General features: G+C 36.2%; 1 protein-coding gene across 1 annotated transcript; it reads right to left on the bottom strand.

Annotated features, from left to right (window-relative positions):
- Positions 1-1,279: 1,279 nt before the first annotated feature.
- Positions 1,280-10,361, bottom strand: LOC132183703 (auxin response factor 19-like). Its single transcript, XM_059597090.1, has 14 exons — positions 9,820-10,361; positions 9,338-9,453; positions 8,307-8,405; positions 8,163-8,219; positions 7,793-7,948; positions 7,634-7,718; positions 7,274-7,364; positions 6,386-6,550; positions 6,172-6,294; positions 5,752-5,827; positions 5,518-5,656; positions 3,020-4,860; positions 2,730-2,920; positions 1,280-1,931 (listed from the first exon to the last, which is right to left on the bottom strand). The coding sequence occupies exons 1-14, from the start codon at positions 9,881-9,883 to the stop codon at positions 1,796-1,798; spliced, it is 3,339 nt and encodes a 1,112-aa protein (XP_059453073.1). The 5' UTR covers positions 9,884-10,361; the 3' UTR covers positions 1,280-1,795.
- Positions 10,362-12,872: the final 2,511 nt, after the last annotated feature.

Here is a 12,872-nt window from a genome sequence, read left to right as displayed (position 1 = left end):
TGGGCTGTGTAATAAATCTATAGATATGTACATTGGTCGTTGCAATACTGGGCCCAGGCCCATATTGGATTAGGATCTTCGGCTGGGCCTCGGTCAGTATTAGGATGTCTCTTCTTATTATATTCAGGATGATGAGTTTCATGTAAGCAATTTCAATGAAGTAAAATAGTAATAATAATAATAATAAAAAATAAAAAAAACTGCTAATTCATACCCTCATATCTATAGGCCACAGAGTTTCATGCTTAATGGGCATGCAAGTAGCTGGAAACCTAAACGAAAGAAAATTCTGGTTCTGTAAGGACTAATTTGCAAAATCTTGTTTATAGGGGACTATTCGTCAAGAACTAGTTTGCAAGGACTGGTCTTGCAAATATTGCTTGGTAAATGGTAATGATTGGTTAGAGAATGTTAGACTTACTTTTCAAGGACCGATTTGCAAATACTAAGAGAGAGTGGTGTCAAATATAAAACTCTATTTACTTCTCAAACACTAAAAACTCTTTAAAATTGGTTAACCAAACGGATTTTAAGATGTGGCCCCTAATATTAATACATTTTTCAAAGCAAACTATAAAACTCCTCAAAACTCGAAACACTTCTAAAAGGCAATAAAGCGCAATTTTTTAACGATAAAAAAAAATGTGGTGGTGTGGTGGCCGCCGTAGAGTGGCCAACAGCCACCGTTATGACCGCTAGAGCACCACCCACCTGGTACTACAATTTTTGAATTTTTGTTTTATAAAATTTTTCTCAAATTTTAATATTTACAAAACACTTCCAAAATTTACCAAACTAATTTTTAAGTTTTTTTTTCAAATATAACCCCACCAAATCAATTTTCAATTTTTACTTTTTTTCAAAACTCTTTCAAATCCCAAAACACTTCTCAAAATTGGTATTTTACCAGACAGACCCTAACGGTTTAGAGATTGGTTTACAAATAACATTTTTCTAGAGATTAGTTGGCAAAATCTGGTTTTGCTAGGACTATTTTCTAAGAACTGGCTTTGCAATGACTGGCCTTGCAAAGATTGGTTTTGCAAAGACCAGTTTGGTAGGGACTGGTTCGCAAAGATCGGGATTGGCGTGCAAATACTAGTTTTACAAGGATTGATTTGCAAATCCATAGATGTTTGTATGATTGCCTGCATGCATTATGAGATTTCCCTACATCATTCTAAGTTATGGCTGTTACCTCTTATGGAATATCAACTTGTTTCTTTCTTTCTGACAAAAAGTACTTGTTGAGTTCAGCTAAAAATAAAAGACAACTGGCTTGGAATGTGCACAAAACTGCACAATCACAGAGAAACTATTGTACTCAATTTCATATAATCAATTCCATTGAAGGACTGAAGAAATCTACAAATTTACACACTCGAAAACTAGGCCTTACAATTTCATGATTTTGCTTTCTACAGAGCACTTGAGTGGGATAGTTTCAAATACTAAAAAAAAAAAAAAAAAAAAAAGGGGAAAATAATTGGGTATTGATCTCACAGCATCATCATCATCATGTCGAAGAGCTGTGACTCATACCAAACTGGGTTGTTCACTATTCTGGAAATACATCTCCTCGCCCCCTACTTCTCACAGTTTCAGAATGGTGCCAAAATTTAAGAAAAGACCCACTCCAACAGACTAAGGATCACTTCTTAATGGGCCTGCAACTGGAAAAGCCAGTTGTGGGATATAGCTAATACATGCCATATGGAAAGCTATGAACAGATTATTATAAACAGTATAAGCTCCCAATCTGGAAGAAGAATCCTTATCATCAGGTAAGACTACATTAAGCAATTCCACCATCAGAGCTGCTGCAGGCTTGATTTGGAAGGACAGCGCTTCCGAAGTCTCCATCTAAGCTCATTTGCTGGACTTCTTGAGGGGACAGGATCTTGATGCAGCGGACACAGTTAACAAACTCCCTGAAATAACCCAAAACATTAAAAAATGTAAGAGACACAGACTAACTATGTTGACAAATTTGGAGTTTTCCGACTTAAATATTTTGGAGATAACTTAATGGACATACAAATATGATACACTTTGACAAGGCTTCAATTCTTCTGATGTTAGATGTTATATGCCATATGTGGTTTTCCATTGAAAAAAAACTTGTCTTAGATCAATGAATTTCTCCAGTCACTTGAAATAGGACCAACAAATTAACAAGTGGCAGATTATACCAAGATCATCAAAAAGTTGAGTTTTCCCTCAAAGAAATGGAAACTTCTCAGAACCAGACATAAATCTACTGGTAACTTCCCATCTCAGGAAAGAGCATTAGCAAAAAGTTTGGATGAAACCAACAAAACTTTGGTGCTGGATTAGGAAAGATTATCGTTCAAGGCCAGTGAGCATGGAAAAACCATAAAGTACGGCAAATGAAACAGAGTCTTTAAGCTTACAAAAAAAAAATATGTTGCCTTCCATAAAGGCAAGAAGTTGATTGGTTTAAAATCTGAATTTCCTAAAATAAAGAGGAGCATTAGGGCTGGCCCTAAACGCATTTGCTTAAAAAACATTGTAGGAACCAGAAAACTTCGCACGTAAAATATCCATCTGAACATATGGCCCAGAAGACATTATAAAACCAATTTTGAACAGAAAGCCTAAAGCTTTCTTTTCAACAGGAAAATTTATACATGTACATGCATGTGGGTGTGTGTTTGCATGTGAAAGCAAAAGATAAGCTACTCTAACCAGAAAAGGAATTGACTTACTCCCAAGGGTCATCGCCTACTAAGAGAACATCATTCTCATGATCTACATAGACAAGTTTCCAGCCTACTCTCTGTCTATCCTCCAACTGTCCCTCTATGCCAAACATTCGAGCCAGGCCTTGTTTAAGCTCATCATAACACGAATAACGGGCGATATCAATGGATCTCCCCACGGCTCCACGTTTGTACACCTTCACAATAATTGACCAAAGTTAAAATCCTAGACAAGTACCAAAAATGACACAGAACATAGTACCAGTTGCTGAAAGGTTTGATATAAAGCACCCAACCTTGGTAAATGTCCGCAATCGCGGAAACTGCGGCGGTGGGGGCCAAGGACCTCTGTTCAAGAAGCTGCTATCATTTATTGTGGAATCAATCGAGTTAAATGTCATATCTGGTACTCCAAAAGACTGGGAAACCATTGAGGATGAAAGTTCCTGCTGAGCATCTTTTGAGTTGTCATAGTTTGCGAGCATGCCCCCTGAAGAGAGATTATTTTGAAAATCCTTCCCTAACCCTTCCATACCCTTTGCTAATAAAGGATCAGGATTCAAGGGTATCCCTAATTGGCCATTAATGTTAGTCCCATAAGCAACCGTACTCCTAGGATCTACCTGAACTTCCCCATCCTGACTAGCATCTCTGAACAACAACGATTGTGGATTGAAAGACACTGGGTTGTGATTCTGCTGTAAATGGACATCATTCTGAGAAAGGCCGGCTGATGTTGTTGAAGATGAAGTATCCAAGTAATCTGTCTGGGCAGCTGCACCATTGAGGTATGTTTGTGGAGCAAAAAATCCTTGATTTTGATTCTTAGAGATGTTCAATGAAGGCTTAACATTGGACTTCTGCTGCAAATCTTTAACCAAGGTAGCGTTAGATGACAGGGTTTCCAATGGAATTGGACTCATAATTGTGGCAGCAGACTGAGCCATGTCCTCCGCCATTGCTGTACTTCGATGGGGCCTGCCAGTCATCACTGGCTGAAGCACATTCGGACAATTGTTTGTGGAAGGTGAAGTGGAACAAGATGGGAGATCATCGGTAATTGCAGACTGCCCTGCTCCAGCAGCTCCTGTCACCATACTGCTAGCAGCTGTAAATAGCTGATTGGATGTTGAGCTTGGGGTAAGTCCCACATGTCCAGATATTTCAGGCAGAATACCAGATTGCTGTTGTTGAGGCTTTGGCTGCTGGGGAGGATGAGAGAACCGAATATTTGTGTGACTGTTATTCTTTGTCATCTGAAGTGGGATATTGTTTGACTGAGGGAGCAAGGTAGAGGTTGCTTGAGGGAGCTCCAACACTTGGTTGGATGTCATAGATCTAGAGAAGCTCTGGGACATATCTAACAGTCTCTGTGGATCTTGGAGTTGTGTCAATTGAGCAGCTGACTGCTGTGCTAGAAGTGATTGCTGCTGCTGCTGCTGCTGCTGCTGCTGAAGCTTCTGTAACAGTTGAATGTGACTCTGATTATCAGATATTTGAAACTGTTGGTTTACTTGATCAGGCAGCTGGGGTTGAATAAGGTTTTGCTGTTGGTTCGGGCCAATACTTTGTTGTTGATGCTGCTGCTGCAGGTTCTGAGGGACATTTCTGTGAGGCTGATGGTTTTGAATAGATGGCTGCTGCTGAAGGATATTGTTAGTTTGAACAAGAGACTGAGGCTGCAGAATTTGGCCCTGAACTTGACTTGAAGGTAGAGTTTGATTAACCACATTTTGCCTTGATTGTTGAGTAATATCGCCCAACTGTTGCTGTGGTTGAATAATAGATCCTAATGGGTTCATTGTGGATGGTAGCTTTTGGAGTTGATCAAGCTGTTGTGCTTGCTGAGGTAACCTCTGGGAATTGAACTGTAAGTTGTTTGACTGAGGTATTTGTGGTGCGGACAAACCTAACGGACGGGAAAGATCTGCTCCAGCAAGGCTTTGCAGAACAGATCCAGACATGGAATGCATGTAATTTGGCTGCATCGAGTTAGCCAAGGAAGGGTTTTGCTGCATGTTCATCCACTGGACTAAACTTAGGCCAGGGAGAGCCTGGGGATCCTTCATGCAGATATCATCACCAAGCCAAGGCATTGTCCTTCTGAACAAGTTGTCTAATTCAGAGGATTCATCATCTGCAAAAGTAATAGTAAGGTAACGTCCAATAACCAAAAAAGGATATAAGTTTTTTTTTTTGTTTTTGATAAGTAACCAAAAAAGGATATAAGTGTCTTCTACTTCTCTATTTAGGTTTGATTAATTAAAAGAGACAATAACATGCCAGAAAGACAATGAAAAGCCTCTTCAAGATTTCAATTATCAGCCTAAGGCATTTCACACAACCCAACATTCAAAAGACTACACAGAAGATACCGAAGGTCAAACATTGACGCAGACAGGATAGGAGAGAATCAATTGCATGAAACCCCACCCCATTTAATTCCAGGTATTCATACTTTATTGGATAATTGGATCAGCTGATACCTTAAACCACTACAGGACAATTAATTGCATCAAAGCAAATTCTAGGCAATAGTATTCAATGCGATAAATGACCTAGGAAACCACCCAAGCAAGAACTTTTCCTGAATTTATATACAAAATGCCTGAACAAAATAATAGATATTAAAATTTAAACAAAAGCCCCAACATGCAGTAAGGGTCCCACCCAAGCAAGGATCTGTTTTCTCAAAGTTATATACATTCAGACTTAACAAAATAATAGATGTCAAGATTCCAACAACAAAAGTGTCAAACAAGATGTAAGGTTGCTGCAGCAGCACATATTGTACCTGGCATTCCAGGTTGCCTTGGACGCTTTGTTCTAAAGTATGGAGGGGGACAGATAAAAAATGGAGCAGTTACCGGTTCAATTTCCCAGATTGAGACCCGGTTCCGCCTTTCCCCAGCTGTTGACTCATCCCAGCCAACCTTTTCAAGTATACACGAGTGATCACACAGGTATTCTACATTATTGATAGTGAAAATTGACAATTAAAACAGAACATACATGCCAGAAGTTTTACCTGCAAATTACGCCACTGTGAGGTCTTCCATCTAATAGGATCAAGATCACTGATACCTGTGATTGTACCCATATACCTGCAGAATTTTTTTTTTCTATAAGCCCAACATCCTTCAATTTCAATCAATTTTCCAAACCAAATTTCTTCAGATCCAGGAATGCCATTTGGCTTCTCATGCCACTCGAAACTTGATTAACTATTCAAGAATCATGGCTAGAGTTGAAAATATATAAGGAACCTAAACATCAAGTGCTAAACTACCTATCTTTGAAATTTGAAATAAACAGAAGTCAATCTTGTTTCCAACATCAAGCTCTCATCAGTTTTCCACATTGGCGTCTTTGAGCACAATTCTCTAAAGCATTAATTCCATGCTATTGTTAACATCCAAAGTAAATATAAAAATACAAATACAACTACCTTCTTGTTCCTGACTCTTCTGTTTCAAACATCATCCGAAACCGCATGCCAAGTGATATTTGGTTGCTATATACAGCCTTGTAGTACTTGGCTAAAGGAATAACAAATTCTGATGGACTTGCCCTGCATATACAAAGAATATTCAGTTCAGTTTGATCTCTCAATATGGAGAAATTAATTCATTTGACATATAACTAAGCCAATAAATATTGACCTGGGATTATAGAACACCGTAAAGGGGCTATTGTTTGCTGCAGCATGAGCTGCTGCTGCTAGAATCCCTATATGCATGCTATCACTCGACAATACTGATGATGATAGGTTGGTGGGTTGCCTGTTAGCCCTTCTAATGCCCAAAAGAAGCTGCTGCTTTTCATCTCTGCTCACAAGCATTAAATATCATAAGGTTGATCAAAGGGTATTTGTTTCCTTTAAAATATCTCGGTCAAATTATAATTCTGGTCTTGAACTATACGCAATTTCGTTTTTGATTTTTTTTTTTTTTTTTTTTTTTGTGTTTCAATTCAGTCTTTAAAGTTTCCAAAACAGCACAATTGACCCTTATATGGCCTCACTGTCACTATGCATACAGTAATTACTGTGGTGGCAGATGTTTTTTGTTTACATTTCCTTCATTTCTTGCATAACACATTATTAGGCCATATGTTAATTTCACAAAATAAAAATATGAATACACATAAATTTAATATTTAAAGTAAAAGTAAAATAAACAGAAAAAACTTGTCCATAAACCTTGATTTTGAGAGAACATCATGTGCCTTAACTAGTGATGTCAGCATTATAAAGATTTTTTGATAAGTATGTCATTATTATTTATAAAGATATGTACAAAAAAAGTGCCACACGAGCAATTGTTGTTAGCATAGTGGCGGTAAGATAGGATAATTGTTAGGAATGGAGTTGAAATATGATGCATACTTCAGGAATCAAAATTGTATATTGACCAAAAATTTTAGTTGAATTATAAAAGCATGCATATACATGATGTATTAAGGAGTTCACTAACAAATAAACATGAATATCATTGCGAATTTGGTAATTGAAAAGAAACTTTCCAATCATTTCAATTAGTGAGAATTACCTAATGAATAAAACTGAATCACCAGCAAAAAGCCTCTTTCCACTAACAAATAGGCTCCATCCAGTCGTAAGCAAGTGACGTTTTGGTTGTCCTAGGGGAAGGTAAACAAGGAGTTGGCAGCAGATATTTAGAAACGAATGACAGAAAACATAATTATTATAGGTAAAGATTCTGTAATCTCTGATTGGATACAGAACTTTAAATGGAATTTCTGAATTGCAAATATTGATGTCCTGCATTTGGATTAGCTAGATAGCTATTTCAAGAATTATGTAGAATTTTGAACTTCGAATTCTTTAGCATCCAAATCCAATTTGTGTTCAACTGTTAAACTTTCAAATGGCTGCTAAGAGAACATACCACGATAGATATGGCGGAAGGTCCATAAGGTATCGTGTAAATCCTTGGCCGTAAGTTCTTGAGCAGGTGGTTGCATGGTGAAGTCCTATATAGTAACAGGAACAAGATAAAATTTGAAAGTAATGCAGTAAACCTTTAGAATAAAGGGAAATCGCTTACAAGAAGAGGGAAGATTTTCTCTGCTGCGCGGCGTGGGACGGAAAACCCTCCATGGGTGCTTGTATCACTGGCTGTCAATGTTTTACAGAAAAACTCCAGTTGGGGTTTATTCGTCTTGAGTGCAAGATCTGATCTCAATAGAGCATCCTTGTCAAACTGCACATCAAGCTTGATAGATTCAGATTGAGTTGGCAATTTGGGACATGCTAAGTTCACTCTCAGAAATTCCTAGAGATTGAGATAGGGTACATGTTTCCTTAAGCTTGGGGAAAACTTAAACCACAAAGCATATGCTATCATGTGATTTAAGGGCATCTACAGAGTTTTGTTATGAAATAAAGATGCTGGTAGTTTCATGTCAAGTCCTTACAGAAGGAACCGGTTGGAGTGTCATCTGAGCATATACTTCATCTGTTTCTGGATCCGCCTAATCATTCAAACAATAAAGACTTTACAAACTTCGTAACAAAATCATTCTGTTTGGAAGGTAAAAGCCAGATAAGGTGAGCCATACATGCAGAGTGACATTGTGAAGGAGACATAGCAGCTTGGAAGGAAGATTCGGGTAGTTTGGGATTTGCGCATCCACATCCTTCTTCATAGAAGCTGCAACCTGAAACCAGGATTGTCACTCTCAAGTCAGGATACGCTAACTCCAAAAATGTAAAAGCTTCTTTTTACATTACAAACATTTAAGAAACCGTATGCGTGGAATTCCAAAATGATTTCAAGCAAATGAAGGATTTATGCTTAGGATTATTTCACCTTGTTCAAAGGCTAAAAATACACTCGTTTAAGATTTTTCAGTCTCACAAGTAGTAACAATAACAACAAGAAGAAGTCAACAACAACAATCATTTAGAAGAAAGTAAGAAAAGAAAAATATCAATACAATTATGATGAAAAATAGAATAAATGTATAAAGAGTAATGTTATTTAGTAGACTGTTAAACCTATGCCATACGACTAGAATGACTTGGAAGTAAAAATCTGCCCTTATTTTTATTTTTTATAAGTGCTTGTCCAATGACTGATTTTCACTGTCACATCGTCAAATTATAAGGCAATCGTAAAATAATAGCATTACTCATTTATAAATTAATCTCATACCTATACCACACCAACATGTTATCCAAGAAAGTGTGATACTTGAACTGAAAGACTCAGATAATCACATCAGAAAAACGACATCATCTCACCGTAAAAGGTAAAACGATATTTACCTACCAAAAAACACCCACTTTAGTAAAACCCCAAAAGACACATTTATGCTTTTTCCCCTTTCATATAAACTTTCTTCATTTATTTCACCAAACCACTTTATGAGCTAAAAGAACCAACTTTAGAAAAAGGAAGGAAAACCCAAAAAGATTTCCAAAAACAACAAAAGAGAAGAAGAAAGGAGTGTTATTAGGGGATTTGGGTGTTAAAGGCAGACAAGAAATAAAACCCAAAAGAAATCAGACACAAGAATTAGAGATCAGAGACTTACAATTGAGACACAAAGCAGCCATTGAGTAAGAGTAAAGGTTAAGCACACAATACCTGTTCACTGTGGCCTTGAGGGAAGTACACAACGTGGGTCCCAGCCGGCGGCAGGTTCACCAGCGGCCCGGCGCACGCTTGCCATAGCTCCGGGTTTATGCTCTTCTTCTCTGCTCCTGCACCACGTGTCACGCTACCATTGGTCAGAAACGACTCCATCATCAAACATACCATTAATTTTCTCTAATAATAACCTTCTGTTTGTCTCCCAAGAAAACAAAAAGGGAAAAAACGGTTGGAATTGAAAGTCCAACCGCTTCCTTTTTTGCAAGTTTTCGATTTTCTCGGAGACTTTCTAGAATGGAAAGTCCGTACAAAACCGGCACAAACATGACCGAAGAAGAAGATAAGGACAAAAGAAAAAAGAAAAGCACAAAATCCATTTTATCTGATCCAACACACAACGATTCGTCCAATGCTCTCTCACTCGTACACATACACACACAGAAGATAGATAGACAGAGAACGAGAGAGAGCTTTACCTTCGCAGGGATTGGAAGCTGACGTGACGGGGCCAGCTCCGGCGCCATTCGCCGGCGTCTTCATTGTCTTCTCCGGCGAGTTTTTCAAAATAAGAAAAAAAAAATCGGAAAAATTCAACGCCTCTTCATTTTCCGAAAAACAAAATCAAGCTCTGAATAGCTCTCTCTTCTGGGTCAAGCTCAGACAAACAAAAATCAAAGCTTGAAAAAAGCAGACAAGACTTTGACTTCTGGAGTGATGAGCTCAGATCAGCTCAAGGAACCAAGAGGAAACAAACTTCCACCGGAGTTCGAGCGAGAAGAGATAATCCGGCTAAATCGCCGGAAAATGGGAGTGGGGTCGCCGGCCGACAAGGGAGGGGCAAAAGAAGGAATGAAAAAGAGCGGATGTTATAGTGTTTGCTGAGTTTCTCAGAGACCAAATGCTGAAGCTTTGTTCCCTATCTTCCCCTACAACACCCAGACATTTTTCCTTTCCTCTTTCCCTTCTCTCTCTCTCTCTATAAAAACACAAAGCCACTTTCTGTGTTTCTCTCTCTAGACTACTGCTTTCTCTTTCTCTATCTGTTTCTTTATGTCTCTCTATGCCCTTGGTAATGACACTGACAATTACATAATAATTCTACTCTATACATCTCACAGTACCCTACTCTATTCTATACTATAATATTCTATACACCTCTTAACCACCATAAAAATCTCCAACAATTTTGCTGTCTGAATTTTTAACCGCAACCAGCAAAATATGAAAAATTTTGTAGGCTCAACTGTTTGAGCAGGTCTTCAGCAATTAACTTTTATGAAGACCCTTTTTCAAGTATTACTCTCATTTATATATATATATAGAAAAGAAAATTAGAAGGAACCTCCTTCCTACTGTTAAGAAGAATATCCAGCTAAAGAACAATGCAAAAATAAATAAAATAAAATTGGATAAAGCTACCCTTTTTAGAGGCTGAGCAGCTGTTAAGATTAGTGAGGTGATCTTCCAATCAAGGAATTTTTTGAGTCAAAAACATATGTAGTACAATTTTTTAAGGAGATAGGAAAATGTAGGAAATTTTGAACCAATTAGATTAAGTAATTTTGAAGTCTCAATGGATAATTAGTAGAATGATTACAAAGCATAAAATTTAGTGATTAATTGCACCTTTTGGTACTTAAAGCTAGTATTTCACATATTTTGACCAAAACCTACTTATGTTAACAAGAGAGTTGGTTAGTTTATTTGATGGATATTATATATATAAAGAGGGAATACAGCATAATTATGCAAAACCTTGAGAAAGATCAACATTATTTACCCTTTATTTTTATTTTTATTTTGTGGTTTTTTCTTATAAATTTTTTCTTTCTTTCCCAATGTACCCCCTCTTGTTTATTTCACACTCAACTAACCCACACCACAAGCAAACAAAAATAATGTATTATTGAACATTTTTTTGACCATCACCATCACTCTCCATTATGAACATGATGGAAATCCACTTTTTTTTTTTTTTTTAAATCTGCCCCCTTTCCTTTTCTTACCTCTTTCTTTTTTTGAGGATTTTTTTTTTTTTTTTTTTTTTTTTTGTAGATTTAGTTTGAGTGGGTTGTTGGATATAATCTGCATGTGCATACTATAATTCACTGCTATATCTTATGTTATAGGTCACTGTCCTAAAAAGTAGAAGTATAATAAGAGCTATACCTTGAGCTTTAGGAGCATGAAGTTTGAAAAAAATGTTTTTATGGTAATTTAAATTGAATAATTTTGCTTGCTTCCACTGCAAAAATAACTATACCTTCTTTTTTTTTTTATGAAAAAATAGAAAGCGGAGATTGATTGGAAGAGAACTCCAATTAAAACAATTTTTACTGTTTAGTTTTTCACAAGAGGATCTTCACTCTTCAGTAATTTTTGCATTAGAGATAAAACCATTCAACTTTGTAAATACAGCATGTGATGATTAATCTATAATTTAAGTAGAATAAATCTTAAATTGATTTGGATTTATTTTATAAAATAATATCCTTTATGCTATATAGATTTCAGGTTGGGGAAAACGTCATTGTCTTTATTTGTTTTTTAAGTAAACTTACCAAAAAAATAAATAATGATAATATATAATATGAGAATTGCTACGGATCCAAACAAATGAACCCAGAAAAAATTTTCAAACTGACGTGGTAAGGGTTTTTAAATTAAAAAAATGCAATTCCCTCTCCTTTGTCTGCCACTCACAACACATTAATTTGAAAAAATTTATAGGTTCATTTGTTTGGCTCTCTAGCACTTCTCATATAATATATATACACGAGAGCTTCAATTTCCATATAATTTTGATTTTATGAACATAATTTATTTTGGTGCACGAAAGTAATATCAAAATGCACCAAGGTAGTGGTAAATTCAAGGCACTAAAATTTTCGTAAATATCCTCAATTTCATAAGTTTTAATGACGGCAAAATTAGAATAAAGGGCATCAAAATCCGTCCAATTAAAAGAAAATTAGTAACGAATAGTCTGAATTGAAAATTTTTAAAACATTAGAGGAGTACATTGCTAATTTTTAAATAATGGGATTCGAATTAAAAAACTCCTGAACTTTCAGAGGTAAAGTGAATTTTCTCATATATATATATATATATATATATATATATTAACAAGATAGAAATTTATCTACTCAACTTCATTTATTATTATTATTTTAATAAAAGCTGCAATATATTTCTACATTTTTAGACTTGAATTTTTCACACGTGAAAGAGATTAAAATAAAACTTCCATCAACAACAAAAAATGGTGTTAAGGTTTGACCCGAATGGTACACCCACCTGCTACACATGCTTAGATTACACGTTAATGATGTGTTATGCTTATTATAAGTATTTGGTTCCATATTAAGAAAAGAAATACAAAAATGGGCTTAAATGGTACTTCACCTTGTTGTTTTGAAAGAATAAACGAAAAGAACAAAATACAAATGTAAAAAGAAAAGGAATGGATTAATACCTCTTAACAATAATATAAAAAACTCATTCCACTAAAATTTCGGCTCCATTAATT

The sequence above is a fragment of the Corylus avellana genome, chromosome ca6 (assembly GCF_901000735.1).
Source record: "Corylus avellana chromosome ca6, CavTom2PMs-1.0".
In the NCBI taxonomy this organism is placed as follows: domain Eukaryota; kingdom Viridiplantae; phylum Streptophyta; class Magnoliopsida; order Fagales; family Betulaceae; genus Corylus; species Corylus avellana.
Note: the sequence above shows the minus strand (reverse complement) of the source record. Positions and strands in the feature narration are given on the sequence as shown.

Excerpts from the sequence above, each read along its gene's own strand:
- LOC132183703 (XM_059597090.1), bottom strand. The coding sequence starts at position 9,883 with ATGAAGACGCCGGCGAATGGCGCCGGAGCTGGCCCCGTCACGTCAGCT. Across the intron at positions 8,406-9,337 it reads CTCAAGGCCACAGTGAACAG|GTTGCAGCTTCTATGAAGAA; the intron begins GTATTGTGTGCT and ends TCCTGGTTTCAG. Across the intron at positions 8,220-8,306 it reads TTCACAATGTCACTCTGCAT|GCGGATCCAGAAACAGATGA; the intron begins GTATGGCTCACC and ends TTGAATGATTAG.